The following is a 20,628-nucleotide window of genomic DNA, read 5'->3' on the forward strand; positions in this document are numbered from 1 at the left end:
ATATAAAAATACATTTGGCAAACCAGGCAAGGCAGTACATTGGAGTTTTTCCTTCAGTCTACTGTGCAGCTACGAGCGGAGCAGCTCACTGCTTCTTGTCTCTATACAAAATCAGCCTGAAACGACGGCGACATACATAAACCAACATGACCTGCTGGGAGTAGTGCATAGACTGACATCAACGAGAGAGATACTAGAGACACCTCATGTGATACACCTCATAAAAAGTGGTTGGAGCTTCATTAAATGTGTTTAAAAAGTGCTACTGGAGTATGCGTCACGTTACTGAGCTCTTGGTGGTGGTTGGACTCGGATCAGGACCAGCGGGATTAGATGTTCGGTAGGTGATAGTTGAATTTGCGCAGGTTGTTGTAGTACCTCTTATTGTCCAGAGCTGGAAAGAAGCTGCTGCTGGTCAACTGTGGCAAATACTGTAGAGCACAAAAATCAGTAAAAACAAGTTTACAAGGGCATTTTTTTAAAGATCGATGAGTTTTACAACCTGAGGTTTGGACTCTGACTGGGTCTCTTTTTCAGAGAGTCTGTTGTGGATTTGCTGCCGTGATTATGATCATTGTCCTGTTGCATGACCGGTTTGACCAGTCGGACAGATGGCCTCGCATTTAATTCTAGAAAACCCCGGAAAACAATTCACGGTCGACTCTATAGCTGTAAGGTTCTTCGAGTGCAAAACAAACCCAGATCTTCACTCCTCCACCACCGTGCTCGACTGTTGGTGTGAGGTGTTTTACTGACACACTGTGTTTGGTTTTTACCAAATGTGGTGCTTATGGCCAAACAAAGTGGAACTTTGGTCTGATCTGTCCAAATGGTATTGTTCCAGAAATCTTGTCATCTGTTTAGTTGCAACGTTGGAAGCTGAAGCTGTGCTAACATGTCCTTTTTAGAGAGAAGAGGCTTTCCTTCCAAACAAGCCACACTTGTTCAGTCTTTTTCACATTCAACATGCTAACTGAGATGTAGCTCTTGTTTTGTTTTTTAGTTTCTCTGAGCATTGCATGATTTGACCTTAGGATGAATTTGCTGGGATGTCCACTTCTGGGAACATTTTGGTTTTGTGTTAACACACACCTGCATGCTACAGTCCTGCAAACTGCCAAAAACCTCTGCTTGTATGGAGTCGGTGACCCTCGTTGATGATCATTAGATAAGTGCACTTTATTAGCAACACTTGACTGCTACTTACCCTCTATGATGGAGAATTGGGGACAAATTAAGAACAAAAATATTGATCATTTTGAGAATAAAGTTGAATTGTGGCGATTGCAGATGTTCTTTCGGGACAAACTGTCATGTTATGTTTTGTAGTTCATCGATGTTGTATTTACCTAAATTTCAGACCTCGGGACCTGATTATCTTTTATTATATCCTGATATATAATAAGTAGTATAAGTGGTATAAGTAGTCATCTATTAATAACATATAAGAAGTAGTTTTTGATTTGTAACTTTTAAGTGCTCGTTTTAATAGTATGAGCCGATATAACCACTGACAATTCTGTATTCAAGTTAAAACACAACCAGTTTGGCACCAGTTATCCCAAATATGATACGTCATCTTTATCATTGGAACAGAAGGCTGCTCACCCCGGGGGGAACGTGTCTGCGAGGTAAACGTGTCCTTTTGTTGCCGGAGCGGTCCTGCTGTCGAGATGTGCTCTCGTTTCTTTCTCTCAGGCTGTCGAAGTACGGATGCTGGAGGAGCTGCTCACAGGTCAGCCGCTCAGACGGGTCCATCCGCAGACAGCCCTGCACCATCACGTGTGGACAGAGCACCAGAATTTGTCAGTTTTGTAAAACAGCAGCAGGAAGAACTGCAAACATTAAAATAAAAACTTCACCTTCATCAGGCTCAGAGTTTGATGTGAGAGGTTTGGATACTTTTGCTCCAAAGATTCCTGCAGAAACCGAAGAGCAAAAGGACTTTTTGAAAAGACAGTCACAAGTTTAGATATTTCTTTTTGTTCATTTATTATTTCAGTGAAATGATCTTTATTCGGCCTTTTCTGACTGAAATAAAGGAAGCAAAACTCGTCGTCACCATCTGTTGTGGCTCTGGAATGGATACTCCACAGAAGAACTGGTTGTTGCTGAAGACCTGCTGGTGTCGAGGAATCAGATCTCCTGGAACATAATCACACAGCGAATAGCGAGTATAACGCATTATACCTCACCGATAAAATTAGGGAAAAAAATCGCTATTTTCTCCGAAAATGTAAAGGCATTTTACGCAGAAGGCTGATCTTACCGAGGGTCTTTATGATCAGGTACAGCTGGTCCATGTCCGACTTCCCGGGCCACAGAGGCGTCCCTGAGAGGAGCTCAGCAAACAGGCAACCGATTGCCCACACGTCCACCGGGGGGCCGTACTGAGTGTCTCCCACCAGCAGTTCAGGGGCGCGATACCAGCGGGTCGCAACGTAGTCGGTGTAGTAGTCACACGGACCAGCTGCCAAACACAGAAATGCACAAAATCCAACATCATTTCAACTATCAGTGAAAACACACATAGTTTCTGCAAAGACTCATTCAGTGAGTAATCCTGGAGCTGCAAACATCATTTAGCCGTTTTCCTGTAATTCAATAAAGCGAATGTTGTCAAAATTTAACCCAGAAAGAGACACTTTGCTCTTTTTCATTGTGTGACACTGAACTGAATATCTTAAGTTTGTTGTTGGGGATTTCTGTTGGTTTTCAGGGAATCATTTCTGAATGAGGGATTAAAACAAATATTAGTAACAAGCCTTGAACTCTTCTATGTGAATCTGAAGCACTGAAACTATCCAGCAAGTACTTAACCAAGTTTAGGGTAACATTCATTAAGTTGTAAATATGAATATGCACTTGTAATGGTAACAGTGACCACTAAGGGGCACTGTCAACACTGTTGCAGCTGCTGATGAACTTACTGAGTATCCTGGCAAAGCCAAAGTCACAGAGTTTGATGACTTGATGCTTGGTGATGAGAATATTCTCCGGCTTGACGTCTCTGTGGATGCACTGCAGAGACAGTACAGTAGAGTTACACCACTCTATGAACTTAACCACATGCTTTCTGATGGGAGTAGAAAGAGATTGTAGACTTCAAGCCACATTGTTATACGGGGGCCGTTCTAGCGTTTGTTGTGTCTTGGTGATACATTAACTGCTGGTCAGCCACGGGAAAGGAATTCTTGTAAAAAAAAAAAGAGCCATAAAGCAGAGTGTTTGTTGGGTGGTGGAGGAGGGAGGAGGGTAGTAAGGAATTGAAAAACAAAGCAGAGGGGAAGGTTTGACAACTGGGAAATACGCTACGTGAGGAGTCAGGTGGGAGAAGCGAGCGTGACGTCACTTACATTCTGTTTGTGGCAGAAGTTGACGGCCTGAAGCGTCTGCCAGGTTATACTTTTAACAAGATGCTCTGGGACGCTGTAGGACAAGGAGGAAATCAGTTAACTGATAGACAGAAACTTATTCGAGCTTGAAGGGTATTTGTTGATCTTGGAAAAGATTCTTAGAACAAAATGGGGTTTACTGGAAAATTTCCAAACACGTGATGACATTGTCAGAGACTGAGCTTGGAGCTTCACGCTTGCCTGCCTTTCTTAATGTAAGGCCTTTTATTGGAGGGAACAAGCTTCCTGATACACTATCAACAAGCCCAAGTGATGCCAAAAAAACAGACATTAAGATTTCTGCCATGTTTACTAGATTTAGTATTTATATTGTTTATATTTTGTATCGTTATATTGTTTTGGGTCTGTGTGGTGGTGAACAAAAATATAAAACCCCTGGTTTGGTAAAAAAAAAAGTCTGGGATCAGTAAAATCTGTAAGATGCATGCTCTGGGGGTCATCAATGTCTGTGCAAAACTTTCAGTGTGGTCCGTAAAGTCATTGATGAGGTGGGGTGTGAAGGTGGTAGACCAGGGGTGCCCAATCCCAGTCCATGCATCTCTACTCCAACACAGCGGAATCAAATGGTTTGATTACCTCTTCAGCATGCCATCAAGTTTGGCAAAGGCCTGATAACAAGCCATTCATTTGATTCAGGTGTGTCGGAACAAGGTGCATCCAAAAGCTGCAGGACAGTAGCTCTCAAGGACTGGGATTGGGCACCCCTGTGGTAGACTGACCAGCAAACAGACATCCCTGGAGTGGTGCTGCTAAAGAGGCCAGTCATACAGTATATGGATAAAAGGCTACCTACACTTTATGCCTACGGGAGCTGCTGGGTCATGGAAACCCATGTCACGAAGCTCCCGGCACTCAGCTTTTGTGCTGATGTTAATGCCACAGAAGGTTTGGAGCTTTGCAGTTAGTGAATAAGAAGAATGTTAGCATCCTTCATGCATTCAGCGACACTCCTCTGTAACGTTGCGTGATCTGACACTTTGCAGCCGAGTTGCTGTGGATTCCAAGCACTTTGTGGAATCTTGGAATATCTATGAGGAAAGAAATTTCACAAACTGACTTGCTTTTTGTACCCGATGAAGGTCAGTAAGACCATAATGTTGTGATTTGATAAAATAATGGTTTGTGAGACAGTTTTGGGAGGAGCTTGGAATAGAAGTCGCGTAGCTCGTCACGGTTCATTTAGCAAAACACAAAAAAATACATTTGTTCTGTTTTCTGCTCTGTTTTGTTTCATTTCTAGTTTTCTTTTGCCGCTCTGTGGCTGAAGATGACAGTCAGTAATGGCCAGCCATTTCTTTCTTGAGGCACAATGTTCAACAACTGAGGCTTTGTTGGTCAAGGGGCCGCTATCTACCAGTGTTGCTGGGGAAATGGCTAATTCGAGCCTTGTGACTGGCGATTTATAACAATCTCAGCCCCTTTCTATCTATTTTGTTGTCTCTTCTTTTGAACCCGTCTGTGGCCTGAAGGCTATAGGCCAGGACTAGAGGAGGGCGGGGGGACTGGAGAGCCAAAACACTCCCTATAAAATGTGGCTCCCTTCCAGCAAAGCATTCTGGGAGGGCATCACTGTAAGCATACCACAGAAAGCCAGTCAGTCTCCCAGGAGATGAGCGTTGTGCCCATCAGAGCTGGACAAAGCGGCATACATGTTATATAAATGAAGTTTGGAGATAGCCGAAAGCCAGGTGTTTGCAATGCTGTTCTTTAAACGTGCAGTTACAAAGCAACTACCAAGTAAATGCATGCATCTCTTTCTTTCAGGGAGGTTTTGTGGGGAGACACACCCACCCTCTGGGATGGCGGTCCAGCTCGTTGAGGACGGTGTGATCGCAGTACTCGAAGACCAGGTGAAGCTTCCGTTTGCGTCGAAACACTTCGATCAGATTCACCAGGTTGGAGTGTTTCAGTTGCTGCACAGACAGAAAACAGAAATCCCAAACAGACATTACAAGCAGAATCTGCTGCACAGAGGAGTGGCTCATCAGTCTCTGTCTGTATCTCAAACACACTAAACTGTTAAGAGAGGGTAATAAACATGCTGTTGCCCCTGACAACCTGTCCTATTTACGAGCTCCTGATGTCCAGCAGGCCTCCAGCGCTCCCACCCACTGCATGACTAATTAAACCACCAACAAACGCATCGGTACATCTTTGATAAATATGTACATCGTTAACAAAACACATGACTTGACCACAACTGAGCCTAAGCTTCCAATTTACAGCCTAAGAAAGATATTCAACTCGTGCCAGAGGCTTTTTTAAAAGATAACTCAATGTTCACAGACATGTCACACTGCAACTGAAATACTGGAGTCAGCTCTGACCCTGCAGGGTTTTGCCTTCATTTGATTACAGCCCTCTAAACCTTTTCTCAAGTTTGCTGGTTTGAAAGCGAAGTGTTTCCCCTCTGTCGGCAGAATTAATTGCACCGTGTCCCTCCCGCTGGCTGCACAGGAGGAGGAATGCTTTACATTTCCTTGCATTAAAAACAAGATTTAAATCCTCTAAAGACTGAGTTAAAGTTTCAAAACAACAGTTTGGCTGAGAGTTATGATAAAAACTTGATTTGTAAAGTAAAAAAATGTGAATGTTTTACGCTTCCTGCTAATAATTTTATCCTGATGAGTTTTTTATTTGATAAATGTAACTTCGTAAGTCATATATTTCGTTCTTAGTCACATAATTTTATCTTGCAACTCTGCATTAAGAAGACCAGTTTTGTAAAGCAGACTTTAGCATTACATGCCTCTTTTATTCATTTATCATTTTGATGTTTTTCTCTCGCAACTTCTGTACTAATTTGCAAGCTTCTGTCAGACAGGCTGCGTCTTTACCTTGAGCATCCTGATCTCCCTCAGTGCAATTTTTTTAATGATGGGATTATCCTCTGACTCGACAAACTTCTTGATGGCGACGATCTGGCCCGTGTCTTTGTTTCTGCACTTGAAGACGACTCCGTACGAGCCCTCTCCAATCTTTCCAATCTTCTCGTACTTCTCCATACTGAGGAGGAAGCAGTGCTCCTCTGAAAGGAGACAAAACAAAAACTTTACAAGCAGCAGTGGCAGCCTGAAAACAGACAAAGAGGAAAAGAAAGGAAGAAGGGGGCTTTACTTGATAATCTACTGCTTTTATGAATGGTTTACACAAGCCAAGCTGCAAAAATTAGCTTTTTTAAAAACAAACAAACATGTTTTTGCAGCAATAAAAAGTATGAGCAACTTTTGACCCGTCAAAAGCATGCCTGCATGCAAGCTCGTTTTACAGGGATGAAAATGTTAGGGTAACTTCCTAAATGGCCCTGCACAAAGAGGGAACGTTACACCCATCTCCCAGCAGATTGCGTAACAAAAACATTTGCAATGCAAAGTATATTCAGTCATTTCCCTGAGGGGGACACAAAGATAAGACTAATAACATGGTGAGGAGAATATCAAAGTGCTGCACTGAAAAATTTGAATGCATTTCAAAGGAGGAAATACCACCTCTGATTAAAATATAACCTCTAAGTATAATGCCTGATATTTATGATTAAAAGCTGTTATTATGGTCCAGATATCTGAATGAAAGGTGACTCCTGAAGTAAGCAAACATAATTTAATATTTATGAGAAAAGAAGTACAGAAATGTCCACTTGGAATGGCCACACATTATTACATCACTTGCTGACTTCATGTATACACACAAATGACATCTTAATTATTATCTTTTTGTGTGCATTTACATCCTGAGCCACAAATCGGGAGATTATCTTTAATTTATTTGCACCTCAGTCCTTCTGTGCAGCTCCGTGCAACCTACACAAATACTCTGCAGTGGATGGATGTAGTAGTGAGGGGCCTTTAGTGAGAATCATCTGCTTCTGAATGGGAATAAGATGATGACAGATATGATCAACTTCAGAAGAAAAAGGATGGCCACACTAGCTATATCTATCCTGGGACAGTAAGTTGATGTGGTGGAGGAGTGCAAGCACCTGGGAGTCCCATCATCAGACAGCAGACTGAACTAGAAGACCAACACAGAGGCTGTATTCAAGAAGGGTGTGAACAGGGTCTATTTCCTGAGGAAGATGAAGATCCTATTTATCAGTCAGTTGTAGCAAGCACAGCTACAGCTGACTGAATAATCTCATCAAAAGAGGCTGGCTCTGTGATTGGCTGCAAACTGGAAGCACCTTTGAAGCTGTGGTGGAGAGCAAGTCCCTGAACAAACTTCTATTGATCATGGATAACATGGATATTTTGATAGAGGCATCTGTCAGATAACATGATTGTTATTATCAACTATTCATCATTACTTCAACTGCTATAACAAAATAATGTCCCAAATAATGGATAAATACAGCACTTCCCATTTCATCTCTTTACACCTGCCTTCTGTAGTGCCTGGACACTGTATAATTTATTAGAAACAAAAAAACCAAAATTGCTAAATTGATGCCTCGAGAAGGTGCAACTATTTTTTTTTTTTTTTTAAATACCCATGCTACTTTATTTTAACATGGAAATAAAGTGTTTCTGTAAAGCCTATGGACGAATAATCCTGACCATTAAAGTAGAATAACCCAAAATAAATCACATTTATAAACTTACTGTCCGTAAAATGCTCGCAGATGTTTCTTTAAGAGGAAATCCAAATTCAGGAGGACCCTTTTCTTCCTCCAAACAACATCAGCCTGCGAGGTAGACGATCACAGAACAACTACTCCTGCAGCTCCAGCGAGCTCCTGTTTTTAATCCGTAAAGGTGGTTAAATGAAACCTACATCAAGTCGCGCTTTTCAAAATAAAGTGACCCAACTGTAACTGCATTTTTTTCTTCATTTTTAATGCTGTCACTTCTTTAACATTATCATCATTAATATCCCTTGACTGTGCTTCACTTGCACACCTGTTAAAAATTAAGTATGAAAAGCATTTTATCTTAAAACAAACTCAAATCTTTAACTCCTATTTTGATGAATCAGCTGCGTGTTTAATTTTGGAAGTAAGATCACATGACTTCCGGTGCTGCCCACTGAATAAGTCTCCCTGAACAACAACTTAACACTTCTGCTTTTTTCCACCCTTGTGTCCATAGGAACCACTGACTCCACCCCCCACCTCCAGAGGAAAAGGGAAAGCAGGACTCCTGTGGATTATCACACCTGAGAGTGTTACCTTTGTCAGGCTGTTTACCTACAAACGTCATTATCGTCATGCCTGACTCATTTCAGTCTAACAGGAGAGCTCAACCACTGACACATGGGAAACATTTTAGGGTTGTTTTCTCACACATCTGAGTCCATGTTTACCCGACCATCAAAAACCCTTAAACCACATCAGCCTGATATCATCCAGTACGTAACACTGAGCTGCAAATTTAGTCTGGTCTCACTGCGACCAACTAGCCCAGGGAGTCACATCAGACTGAAAGCAGAACGAAAAAAAGAGGAATAATGGAAACTAAAACTCACCATCACCTGCTCTCCCTAACAAGAGATTATCTCACGACACAAGAATAACCCACAGCTCGTTCTCATGTTAACAACAGCTTTTATTATAAAAACAGTACACATTAAGCAAAGGGAATGCAGAGATGTTAATGAAACCTAGCAGTCCCTCATTTTGTCTTTTTATTTTAAATAAAAATGTACAAAAGTGCTTACATGGTGCAAATAATGATAAGTAAAAGGTCTATAAAAGAGGGGGGGGGGGGGGGGTAAAGAAAAATAAAAACAAAAGCATGTACAGTATATCCAATTTCTAAAAAAAATAAAAAATAAATGCAGCAGAGCAGGAGATGCAACTATATTACAGAGCAGTAAAAATAACCGAAAGCTGCTTAGGTAGTTAATTTTAACACAGCAGACCGCTCCGTCACCGTGTATAAATCCAACATACCCTCTTATGGAAGATGAGGTTAATAAATATTGCTTAAATAACCCACAGCACTTGTGAGTTTCTGTTTCAACTGATCTATTATTCTCACTACAGAGCTTGTAAAATCTCCTCTCAAGCTTACTAAGGTTTGCCACTGGCAGTAATTATGAGTGACAGACAATAACACAACAAATCTCCCATGGTTTCCTAATACAATCACAATTCTTGTGAATTTTAATGGCACTTTTGTAATAATACCGCTAGATAATTTGTTTGTAACTCAGTCCACAGAACAGGAAAGTGAGGAAAACGCTAAGAAATGATGATTATTCAAGCTTTTTACTGCTTCTCCTCCTGCTCGTAACAGTCCTCGCATTGTTTGAGATGACGGAGGCTACAGTTAACGTCTTGCTGGTGAAAGGCTACGTATGAATCCGAACTGACCAGGCTCCTCTTTTACTGACCTGCAGATCCCGTGATCAGTAACAAAAGCTCCCAAAAACGCTTTTAAACCGGACAATTCTCGTAACAGAAACGCAGGTCTAAGAGTGTCATTTTCTCCCAAAAGTGAGGCCTCTTATCCACTTTTCAAAGACCTGGCGAGTCACTGGCTGAGGATCAGTAACTGTTCTCATGACCTGCTAAAATATAGAGGTTGCTCAGGGCCGTGGGGTTGTCGGTCGGTCGACTCTCTAAGACCACCACCCTGCAACAGAAACACAGGAACAGCAGTTTGTAAGAAAAACATAATATCCTGTTTCTTTACACAACAGTCATTTAATGCAAGGAAGCCATTTTTCCCCCACTCGCTTTGCTTTTACTGGAAATCCCTGCTGCTCTCTTGATTTTCCACTTCGATCACTTCCTCTCGTCTACACAGCTCTGACAACAACGTGTCTTCCCAGTAATTACTTTTCCAAAAACCCCTACAACACGATCCAGGTGTTTCAACTAAACCCTCATTCCCTCATCATCTAAAATCCTGGAAGATTCTTCTTATCACTCGTTGTTTTCCCCACACATAATCTGATCAAAAAGGTCTAAAGCCCTGATTTACATTTGTTGGGAATCTATATAAAGCCTACAACGTAACCTACATAAGTGGTTGACGTTGCTAGCATTTATGCTGGTGCATTACGTGTTCATTACCACGTGGTTGTGTCCTGGTGTTTTATATGTGGTGTCAGTCATGATAGAAATAAAATGCAGGGACTTTTTCATATTCATGTTTGTTCCTGGAGTTCTACATTCCTTGACTTCCTGATGTCGTTTCAGGAATTTGCTGACATTTGTGAGTCCTTACTTTAATGCTATGATTATTATTTCTCATATTAAGGGGGTGACCGTTATTCTGTCACTAATAAATCAAAAGCTGTGGCGAAACAGCACAGGAGGAATTGATTGTGCTGATCAGGCAAATCACAATTACATTGACCTGAGATGGACATGAGATTATGCCGTAAGATTTCAGAAGGGTTATAGTGTAGCTAGACGTAGATTCCCCAGTGAAGCATTAATCTTATGTTACTGTATTGTTTTTTTAAATTGATAAAAATGGGTAAAATTGATGTTTTTAGTGATGAAAATTATGCATATTTTATGTGTAACACTCAAAGATCAGTTTGAAAAATGCAGAGAAACAACGAGAAGACAGCTGGTTGACTTCGTTCACCCACAGCTTTGATCAGATTATTGACAGTCTGATAAAAAAAAAAAAGAAAAGAAAAAAGGCTGAACTGCACTGAAACTGACATTAGCGACGTGTTGCATAATGTTCGTGGTTTCAGTGTGCAGAGTCATGCATGTTAAGTAATCAACAGTCAGATGACGGCCAGATCAGGACGGCAGTGGGTGCATCTTCAGATGCCATCGGCCTTGTGGCGGTGACAGCTGAGCGGAGAAGCTGCAGTCTATACTGCCCGTTCCATCAGATGAAATTACAGAGGCGCGGAGAGACACTCAAACCAGGCTGGCAGTGCCCAGGCGGCGGTGAATAAAACATGGCGGGCTGGGCAGCAGAGAGTGGCCTCGCTCTGGTGCCACAAGTCGGGGCGGCTCCATCAGGAGTCACCGCTCAACGAGAGGTGCTGCTGGGAGATCGTCCTCCAGTTTGAGCATGCTCTGTTTGACTGAGTCTAAAAATCACATCCTGCTTCATCTGCAGCTGAGAGCAGTCACCACAGAGAGCGCAATCGTAATTTACTACAGTGTTACCTAAAAGTAAATCAATAAGACGATTTGATGAGGGACAACCAAAGTAACACACTTGAAAGTAAATGTCTGAGTGCAGTGACAGATGAGAATTGTCTGCTCAAAACGTTATGGGTGAGGAGGTTGTTTGGTGGTTCTCAGGTAATGGAAAAACACACCTGAGGGATAACGGTCATAAACTAGCGGGACAGGTTTCATGGGAATTATGGGATGAATAAATAGCTATACCAAAAAATAATACCAAAAAACAAACAAAACAATTAATAATAGAACAGAGATGCTTAAAAGAGGAGGGAATGTAGGCTGTGGCTGTACTTCCTCTACTGATGACATATCTGAAGTGTAAGGATCTGTACCAACCTGTCAGAGCCAAGGAGGCGGAAGACTCTGCTTGGATCAGAAATCTCCTGGGTTACCTTCAAAAGAAACACACACACACACACACACACACACACACACACACACACACACACACACACACACACACACACACACACACACACACACACACACACACACACACACACACACACACACACACACTCATGTGACAACTGGCTGTATATCAGAAGTACTGCTGGCAGTGAAGGTAAACTGTAGCGCAAGAATAACAAAATATAAAGCTTCTTAAACTGCATGGGGACATACACGAAAGGCTCTGTGGTGTTACATCACACCTCTCTCATTAACACACCTCTCTCATTTCACTATCATCTATTAAAAGATCTGCAGAATTCCCAAATTACTCCATCTCCTGTGTTTAAATTTTGAATTCACAGACTTCCCCTTTTATAACAGACTATCTAATGTTTTTAACAAGCCCTCAGTGCCATCTCTGCTGTGTACCTATGAGCCTGGAGCTTACTGTTACCTCTACTCACAATATGTAGCCTGACACCATGCAGGGTAAAGGACAGGGGCCCCTTCAAAACACTCATATGCTGGCATGTCATGAAAACTTGTTGACAGATGTGAGACAGTGAGTGGCTGACACCTGCTAGGTGTAAGACCTTGGCCCTGGGAGAGATTTGATCTGTTTAAGTCTAAACGAGAACAAGGTCTCGGGTGTTCACAGATGCACCCACCGAGGAAAGCACGGATCACCAGACCCGCCCCCCCCTCTGAATGCCTTCGCTTTTCACAGGAATCATAACAAGACAAAGGCTGAATTATTTAGCAGCTTCTCCCTGTTGTGTGACGGGTTTCGCTTATGATTGAGTATGAATTTTGCATGACTGCTGACATTTCGAAAATCCTTGCTATGGTCGATCTGTCAAGCTGGGCCGGGCACGGACTCGGGGCACAGACCTTCTGTTTCATTCGAGTGCTGCTGGACCATGTCTCACACAGCCAGCTTTCAAAAGGGCAGCCCCTAAGGCCATATCAATTTTCATTTAAGCAGAATGCTTCACCTCTCTGCGATCCCTTGAACTTTTATTGTACCGCTGAGCGCATCTCATGATCAGGTTAGCTTGGAATCCCTCTGTGGAAAGGTGGACAAATTCATTACCACGCTCTAACACAAAGACACGCTGTCTGCTCCACCTGAGGGCTAATCTCCTGGGATCACCTACAGCTTGCAGCCACACACATAAACAGACACTACGGGTCTTTGTTGACAGGAGAGAGAGGTGTTTGTTCATGTGTACAGCACACAAGCCTGTGTCAAGGATGTTAACACATACTGCATTCACAGTTTCCACCCTGGCACCTATTGAGGAACCATGAAAATGATGGTGAAATTTTAAATATCACGGTTCTTGTTAAGAGCACAAGAAAAAGAAAAAGAAAAAAGAGCAGGTTTTATTTTTCTCCCCAGGGTGATTAAAATGACTGTATTTTACCTCATTGGACTTGAAGCTCTTTCCTTGCATGCCATGTTTCCAAAAGGCCAGAACGCTGTCCTGAAGGCACACTGTTACAATACAGAGGAAACTGTGTGTTAGTGCACAAACAGGTCAAACATTACCCAAGACTAATCAATTTAATGCTATGATACATTTACACAGCCCTTTTTTACAACTTCAGTCTGCGCTTATAACTGGGGCGCTGCTTTACAGCTCACTCGGCTGGTTGGGTGACCTAAGTGCCGAGTGGGGTCCTGGCTTTGACTCTGGACCATTTCCTGTGTGTCACAAAAGGACCCCCTGATGATCCTCTAATCATCATCAGGGGGTCCTTTTGTCCCTCTGTGGGGGGTTACTCCCACTAGGTTTATATCTGGGACTCCCCACCATTTGACCTTAGAACTGAAGAAGCTTCTCGGATGAGAGGTGAAACGTCTTCAAGCAACTTAAAGAAGTCCAGACGCTTTTCTTTGCAAGCTCCTTTGACTACGATGACCTGGATGACTGAGAACCTTCACAGACATATGTGTCATTAATGGTTTCCTGTCTGTGCTCTACTGTCCCTGTCCAATGAAAATGTCCAAAAAATTATTATAAATCTGTTTCGCACTGGAGTTTATAAAACACTTCCTTTAAAATTAAGAAATGTAATCTTTTACTAACAAGAAACATTTTCCAGAACCAAAACTTCTTTTAAACACTGATGCCTTTCAGAAATCTCACCAACAGCTTCGATACAGAAGTCAAAGCTGAGCTCAGAAGCCAGCTTCTTGTTGGATTTCAGTCTGCCCAGGAGATTAACGATCTTCACATTTTCTGGGGAGAGAAATATAATTATTGTTGTGCTGTATGTATATGTGTATTCTCCTCAGTGAGTGGGCCAATCTGAATGAAATCCGATCACGAATTTGAAAAAGTGCCGCAGGGATCTTGCTACTAGTAGTAATGCTGGTTGATACAGTTTGTGTACAGTGTACAGACACTTACGGTCCAAACACACCAACACTGTGTCTCTCTCCAGCTGGGTGACATGGATTGCGTCCACCTGCTGATTACCTGTGGGGAGAGAAGTGCTCAGTAACCGTCCTGCTCTCCAACTCTTTCTTCTATTACTTAGTTTATTTTGCAACACTACTGGATTTGCCATCAGTTCACTAATGCTACACACGCTTTTGTTTTTCTTCAATTTTTTTATCCAAGCATCTTGAATTCTTCCACAATTCTTAAAACAACGCACATGTTAGACTTACCTGGTCCAATTTCTGTGAACCATGATGAGCAGGAGTTGAGGTTGATAGTCTCAAAGCAGACCACCTGACTCGGCTCTGTGGCCTGGCTGATGGCAACACACACCAGAGGATACTCCTGCTCTGGAACCACCAGCATCTCAAACACCTTTAGCGGGCTGGGAAGAGGGAAGTCAAAGTGCTGCGCCAGGAAGAGAGAAGCAACATGTTATCTATGATCACCGGTGTTCCGCTGTTTAAAGTACAAGAGCATCAGTTTTATATAATTATGCTTATGGAGACACTTTCACAATGAGCTGTGGAGCAAAGGAGTAAAATCAAACATGCATGCAAGTTATGAAGCACAACCTTACTGGAAAAGCAGAGGCTTAATTAGAGATGTTCATGTTTCTGCTGTGAGAAAAATAACCAACTGACCTTGATGAGCATAAATCTCTGCATGGGCTCATACCACTGCAAAAGGACAATCCCAGACTGAAGCGCTCCACACAGGTACTTGTGGCCAGTATACGGGTTTCTCACTGTGGATCAGAACAAAAAGTCAGAAGAGCATACAAAACTAAAATGTTGTGGCAAAAAAAGGAGGCCATGATGCAACTTTTATACAGACACGGTTTAATATGCAGGGTTTAAAGGGGAAAAGCCACTCACCAATGCAGCACTTGTGACAGCCCTTTGTGTCAGGGATCTTAGTTGTCAAGGCAAATCTCCTGAGGAGAGAAAGAGTCAAGTTGTCGTGACCACAGTCTTAAAAGAGCTGATGACGTCTAGAATCAGGGAAGTTGGCCTGTGGTTCTCTTTTTCTCTGTACCGCTGCAGCAGTTTGTCACAAAGGTAAAAGAACAACAAAAAGACTGCACAGCATGGGCGTAGCAGCAACACTTTAAATGAGAAAACCAGTGGTGTGATCTTATCACAGTGTGTCAGGCGCCTGCTGAAAATGCGGTTAGATAATCTTATTTATGAGTTTCAGATACCAAACCAGGCCTTTCGAGCTTACTTGGGCAAAGGGAAGCGATGAGTCTGGAACTGAGCGGCCAGGCCCGGCTTCTTCATCTGCTCGAACAGCCCGATGAGATTGTGGGAGTACAGCTGGAAGGTTTTACCTGCACAGCGTGGGACACAGCGTATCCCATCATCAGTTTCATTACGGGCAATAATTTCTAAATATTTTTGACAAACTTGGATCTCCTGAAGCAGTTTTCACATGTAGAAAGGTTAGATGTGGACAGGGGTAAAAACAGAAGTGTGATGATGATGATGTGAGTCATGATTACCTTCTGATGAAGCCAGTTAATAGAATATCAAATCAAGCCAGGGGAGAGGAGGGTGGACAGTGTCCAAGGGAAGAGGAGAAGAGAACAGAGGTTAAGTAAACCAAGGTGCAAAACTGCTGAAGGTAAAACCGAAAGCAGACCTGACGCTTCATAATCCCATCTTCAACTCTTAAGATGAGAAAAGGAGAAGTCGTTGGGACATCCAATTGAAGACAGTTTGGTTTCAAATGATAGCTAGCACATCTGATTTCTATATGGAAGACACTGCTCTTTGTAAGCGTAGCCAAGGGTAATATAACTGCGTTTCTTCAGTAAAGGGACAGGCCGTAAAGCCAGATGTGCCCCTCTTGGGTCACTGCTACAAGTATAAAGCTATTAGAGAGGCTTTCTGGGGCTAAACAAAGTACACAGTTATTTTTGGGCACAGATATAGCGGATGTGTTGCCTCAGGGGAGCAGCCAGATAACACAGGACAAAGAAGCAGCAGGTTATGACTGTGGCTGTTAAAGCAGGAGGTTGTTATAAATCCATCACCTACCTGATAAAGACATCAGGTTGTTGTTGATAACGTACAGCCACGTGCATTTCCTTGGGAAGAGCTAAACAGAGATTCAAACACAATAATTCAATAACTAAACATTGGCTTGTAAAAGAACAGAGTCAACAGTCAAACTGTCCAATCAGAGCTCAGCAAGTTTTCTCCACACCTCAAAACACAAATAATTCATTATGATGTACCAAACTCTTTATTGTGTTTCGGTTGTTTTGCTCCACCAACTTTAGGATTATGATTAAAGATGAAAAGTGACGAGATCGGTTCTGTTTATCAGTCTGACTCTTTAGCAGATGTCTGACTGCTTTCTGTATACACAGGGTTTCAGTACAACAGCTCATTATGTCTCAACTTGACACTGAAGTAGAAAGAGAAATGAAAACTTAAAAAGGTCAAAATAAATTCTTAAAAAAAAATAAAATAAAAAACACCACAATGCATGCACACACTTCTGATTATTTAAACAACTAAGATCAACTCACATTGCTTATTAGAATTGTGTAATGCACTCAAGTTCTGAAATAGCTGGTGTTCTTTGCACAAAGCCCAAACTGACTGAGATGTTGAAAGCTCGGTTCTTCCTCTCTGCCATGATTGTGTCAAAATTTGATAAAAGAACGTGATCAGCTTGGACGTATATCAATCAGAAGGAACTAATAATTTGTGACCAGTTTGTGCAGGCTACAACTGCCAGCCCATGAATAATTTATTTTAATTATGATCGATTTATCTCTAACAAAATATGTATCACAGACTTTGTAGGTAGCTGCAGTTAAACCACAGCTTAAAAAACCATTACTTAAACTGGGGGTCTTAGCTATTATAGACCAATCTCCAAACTTCTTATTTCTAAAATTCTTAGTAGTATTTATCAAACAATTAACTGATCATTTGCAGAGGAATGGTTTATTTGAAGAGTTTCAGCCAGAATGCAGAGTACATCAGAGTGCACTCCACAAACCGCACTAGCAAAGCTTACAAATGATCTCGTGGCCTCTGATAGTACACTCATCTCTGTGCGTCTGTGTTTTATATATTCAGCTATGAAGTCAGATTAAAATTAATTAGTTAAACTACAGGCATATAAACTGGTGTGTGAATGTGTGTGTGAATGGGTGGATGACTGGATGTGTAAAGCGCTTTGCGGTCCTTAGGGACTAGTAAAGCGCTATACAAATACAAGCCATTTCCCATTTCCCATAAAGGCTTGGATGAGCTACTATCAATCTTCCAAATTCTGAATTCAAATGAAAGTGAGGTTTGATCTGAATTCGGTGATTTTTGACCATGATATATCCTTCAATGTGCACATTAAACAACTATACAGGACTAATTCATGCATTCATTGTTTCTAGGCTGATCAGGTTGCTTTTACAGTTCCATAAAAAGCCCCTAGTTAATCTAAAATGCTGCAACAAGAGTACCAAAAGGGACTATAAAAATATATATTAGCTTCTGGTCTTTAGCTCCCTGTTGGATTGAAAATCTTTTTCCTCACATATAAAGTCTTGTGTAATCTGGCCCCATTGTAACTCGAAGACCTCATACTATCATATTATCTCAACAGAGCACTTTGCTCACAGACTGCAGGCTTCCTTGGGTTTCCTAGAATTTCTAAAAGTAAAATGGTTTCAGAGCCTCCCTCCTGTGGAACCAGTTTGGATTCAGGAGACTATTAAGATTAGATTGGAAACTTTCATTTTTGATAACGCTTTCAGCTATGGGTGGATTCTGAATTATCCCTTAGTTATGCTGCAGTAGAACACCCATGATAAATATAATATAAAGCAGCTTTTGTGTATTCCTGCCTGAAATCAATAAAACAGTTTTATCTGTGTGCGTCCCATAAAGACTCCCAAGCAATAGAATCAGGGTGGAGCTTCACAAAAAATTACAATTTCATTTTCAAGCAAGTTTCAGCTGCTGTTACCTGCTCCATTGTAGCTTCATGCAACTCATTAAGATTCAGAGTATAAATGCCATCTTCTGTCCCAAAGATTAGGTACTGATCTAGAAGAGGGATTAAAAAACAACAACATTGTGTTAGTAAAATAGCCGAAACCCTCTGTGTGTGGTATGCTCACTGCTCTTTGTGTACCTTTGGTGTCTGGATGGATCCATGACGTGGCACAGTTGATCTTCAATGGACAGCCATCAAACACTTTAGAGAAGCAGGCTCCCATCTGCAATGAAAAGCAGCACAGCTCAAAGCAGGCAGCCTCTTAAATGTCAGCCAGAGTTTAATGAGCTGAGCTGAACCACAAAGCAGAAAGCTCTGTGGACCCCAAATATCTACAGAATGTACAGTAGAAGCTCAGACGAGAGTTTAATAACAGTCTCAGTGAAAGCGGGACGGCGGGAACCGTGAAGGACAATACAAATGATTCACTCACCAGTACTTTAGGAGTGGGTGGCAGGCCGTTGATAGCTGGTTTCTAAGGAGGAGGGGAGGAAATGAAAACCATAAGATAATATAGATGCAAAAGACAGAACAATTATCCTAAACTTAGCGCCATAATTTTAAAACCAGCCTGAACAATAAGCAAAAGAACAAAATGCTTGTGTGAGTGTCCTGTCAAAGTCAATTAAATATGAAACATGAATGGATGCCAAGTTTCCCCCATTAACCAGCCACATTTGGATATAACAAAGGAAAAGCATCATATTTGAGGTTTCAGTTTGAGTTCAGTCAGCTAGCTGGAGGCACTGCATGTATCAAATGTATGCTGTATGTTGTAGTATCACATGACATTTTATCCTTAATCCAATGAGACTAAATGTAGCTATTATGTGTTACAATCAGAAACTATAAACTCACAGGGAATTCCTTTTTCTCCTTCCGGTTTTGCTCACTGGATGGTGGCTTGGGACTCCCTCCATTCACACTGCCATCTGAATCATTATCTGTAATGAAAAACCAGGCAGGTAAAATTACACTTACACAGTATTAATATCAGTTCACGCTGTCAAACAAGGAGGGTGTGAATCCAAAGATCAACCATGTTTACATCAGGCTCCCTTACCTTTAAGTTCAGATTTACTTGGAGCTTGCAAAAAAAATAAAACATTTCAGCGCTTATGAAGAAAAATGAAGAAGACAAAGTATGCAGACTCATACTGTGAATAAATCTGGATTTAGAAATAGACACAGATATGCTGAGACTCACCAGGATCCGAGGAGTGCGACAAAAGGCCGGGGCTACTGACGCTGGCTGACAGGAGGTCTGGAGATGAGTTCTCCACCTTGTTGCCCTGCTCAGGTGTGCTCTGTCTGCGAGCCACTTGGCTCGGTCCATTCTCCGAGTTAGGGAACCTCTTTACTGTCACAGACCTCTCATCGTTAAGGCCCATTTCCTCTGATGAGGTGCTTGAAGTTGGCTGAGAAGAAACATAACACTACAACACATTTAATCTTTACTTAAACCTAAAAAAAATTACAGCAAAAGTAGACATCTTTAAATTTAGGTGTTACCTTTGGAGGCAGAGGAGGAGGAACGCCTGGCTTGATGGTTGATCTGAAATTGAACCATTTTTAGCAGTAAGGTGTAAACCAGCAGAACAAAAGGTCATGCATTCATGATAAAATTTAAATCTGATGGCATAACTCACCGCTCCGTATCATCAAAGGCATCTTCAAGATGGGCGACGTGTCCCCTATAGGACAAACACAGTAATGAGTAACGCGGAAAGTAAGACTCATTTGGGTTTAGGAGGAATGCAAATGTTTATATGAAGTCCTATCTTTGAATGAGAACAATGAGGGGAAGATTCTGTGTTACTACAGACTTTAGATCACATTTGAGGTGACCTAAACCTACTGGGGACAATGATATTATTATGACTATGACCACTACTATAAACTACCAGTTAAAAGTAGGTTTCAAAACAGCTTCAATGCAGTTGAGCCCAAAATGGTTAGGCTGACACTTCAGCACTTTTTCTCTTCACACAACAGTAGTACACACAGCTTAAATCTACAGTAATCGTCACACCACACATGGTGAATGAAGAGGAGGCAGAAAGGGAGGTGGGCGGACCACGCTGAAAAAATGGTTGTGGCGCAGCAAGGAGGGTGTGGATTGGATGGCGTAGCTTATTACAGCACATGCAGTGTTAGTGTTACCGTTGGAACAATTCATCCTCAACGCTTTTGAGAAGGCTCCTTCGAGGGACAAGACGAGAGCGACACCGACAGTCAAAAAGAGGACAGA

The 20,628-nt window shown here is 41.8% G+C and overlaps 2 protein-coding genes across 11 annotated transcripts in view; both read right to left on the bottom strand.

Annotated features, from left to right (window-relative positions):
- Window positions 1–70: 70 nt before the first annotated feature.
- Window positions 71–8,449, bottom strand: cdkl1 (cyclin dependent kinase like 1 (CDC2 related kinase)). The gene is made up of 10 exons (XM_085391490.1): window positions 8,015–8,449; window positions 6,254–6,444; window positions 5,208–5,329; window positions 3,357–3,429; window positions 2,931–3,021; window positions 2,270–2,470; window positions 2,063–2,145; window positions 1,863–1,919; window positions 1,609–1,770; window positions 71–431 (listed from the first exon to the last, which is right to left on the bottom strand). The coding sequence occupies exons 2-10, from the start codon at window positions 6,419–6,421 to the stop codon at window positions 330–332; spliced, it is 1,059 nt and encodes a 352-aa protein (XP_085247616.1). The 5' UTR covers window positions 6,422–6,444; window positions 8,015–8,449; the 3' UTR covers window positions 71–329.
- Window positions 8,450–8,524: 75 nt separating this feature from the next.
- Window positions 8,525–20,628, bottom strand: part of map4k5 (mitogen-activated protein kinase kinase kinase kinase 5) — a 28,859-nt gene continuing 16,755 nt past the window's right edge. For 2 of the 10 annotated variants that reach the window (XM_085391481.1, XM_085391484.1), the window contains 18 exons: window positions 20,027–20,071; window positions 19,890–19,932; window positions 19,585–19,813; window positions 19,441–19,464; window positions 19,236–19,321; window positions 18,811–18,852; window positions 18,516–18,600; window positions 18,348–18,427; window positions 16,403–16,463; window positions 15,588–15,693; window positions 15,239–15,297; window positions 15,005–15,108; window positions 14,591–14,768; window positions 14,328–14,396; window positions 14,064–14,156; window positions 13,338–13,408; window positions 11,854–11,909; window positions 8,527–9,988 (listed from right to left, as the gene is read on the bottom strand). In XM_085391481.1, coding sequence (XP_085247607.1) covers window positions 9,901–9,988; window positions 11,854–11,909; window positions 13,338–13,408; window positions 14,064–14,156; window positions 14,328–14,396; window positions 14,591–14,768; window positions 15,005–15,108; window positions 15,239–15,297; window positions 15,588–15,693; window positions 16,403–16,463; window positions 18,348–18,427; window positions 18,516–18,600; window positions 18,811–18,852; window positions 19,236–19,321; window positions 19,441–19,464; window positions 19,585–19,813; window positions 19,890–19,932; window positions 20,027–20,071 — 1,519 coding nt within the window. In that variant the 3' untranslated portion in view covers window positions 8,527–9,900. Of the gene's footprint in view, window positions 9,989–11,853; window positions 11,910–13,337; window positions 13,409–14,063; window positions 14,157–14,327; window positions 14,397–14,590; window positions 14,769–15,004; window positions 15,109–15,238; window positions 15,298–15,587; window positions 15,694–16,402; window positions 16,464–18,347; window positions 18,428–18,515; window positions 18,601–18,810; window positions 18,853–19,235; window positions 19,322–19,440; window positions 19,465–19,584; window positions 19,814–19,889; window positions 19,933–20,026; window positions 20,072–20,628 lie in introns of all 10 variants that reach the window. The other 8 variants (XM_085391478.1, XM_085391479.1, XM_085391483.1 and 5 more) reach the window with 8 other exon arrangements.

The sequence above is a fragment of the Rhamphochromis longiceps genome, linkage group LG19, assembly GCF_057381845.1.
Source record: "Rhamphochromis longiceps isolate RC_006_pf linkage group LG19, R_longiceps_female_GT1.1, whole genome shotgun sequence".
Classification (NCBI taxonomy): domain Eukaryota; kingdom Metazoa; phylum Chordata; class Actinopteri; order Cichliformes; family Cichlidae; genus Rhamphochromis; species Rhamphochromis longiceps.

What these genes read in the sequence shown, in the direction of transcription:
- cdkl1 (XM_085391490.1), bottom strand. Translation starts at nt 6,421, where the DNA reads ATGGAGAAGTACGAGAAGATTGGAAAGATTGGAGAGGGCTCGTACGGA. An exon ending in CTGGACCGCCATCCCAGAGG is followed by an intron (nt 3,430 to 5,207) that starts GTGGGTGTGTCT and finishes CTTGTCCTACAG; the next exon opens with CGTCCCAGAGCATCTTGTTA. An exon ending in TGGCTTTGCCAGGATACTCA is followed by an intron (nt 2,471 to 2,930) that starts GTAAGTTCATCA and finishes TGTGTTTGGCAG; the next exon opens with CTGGTCCGTGTGACTACTAC.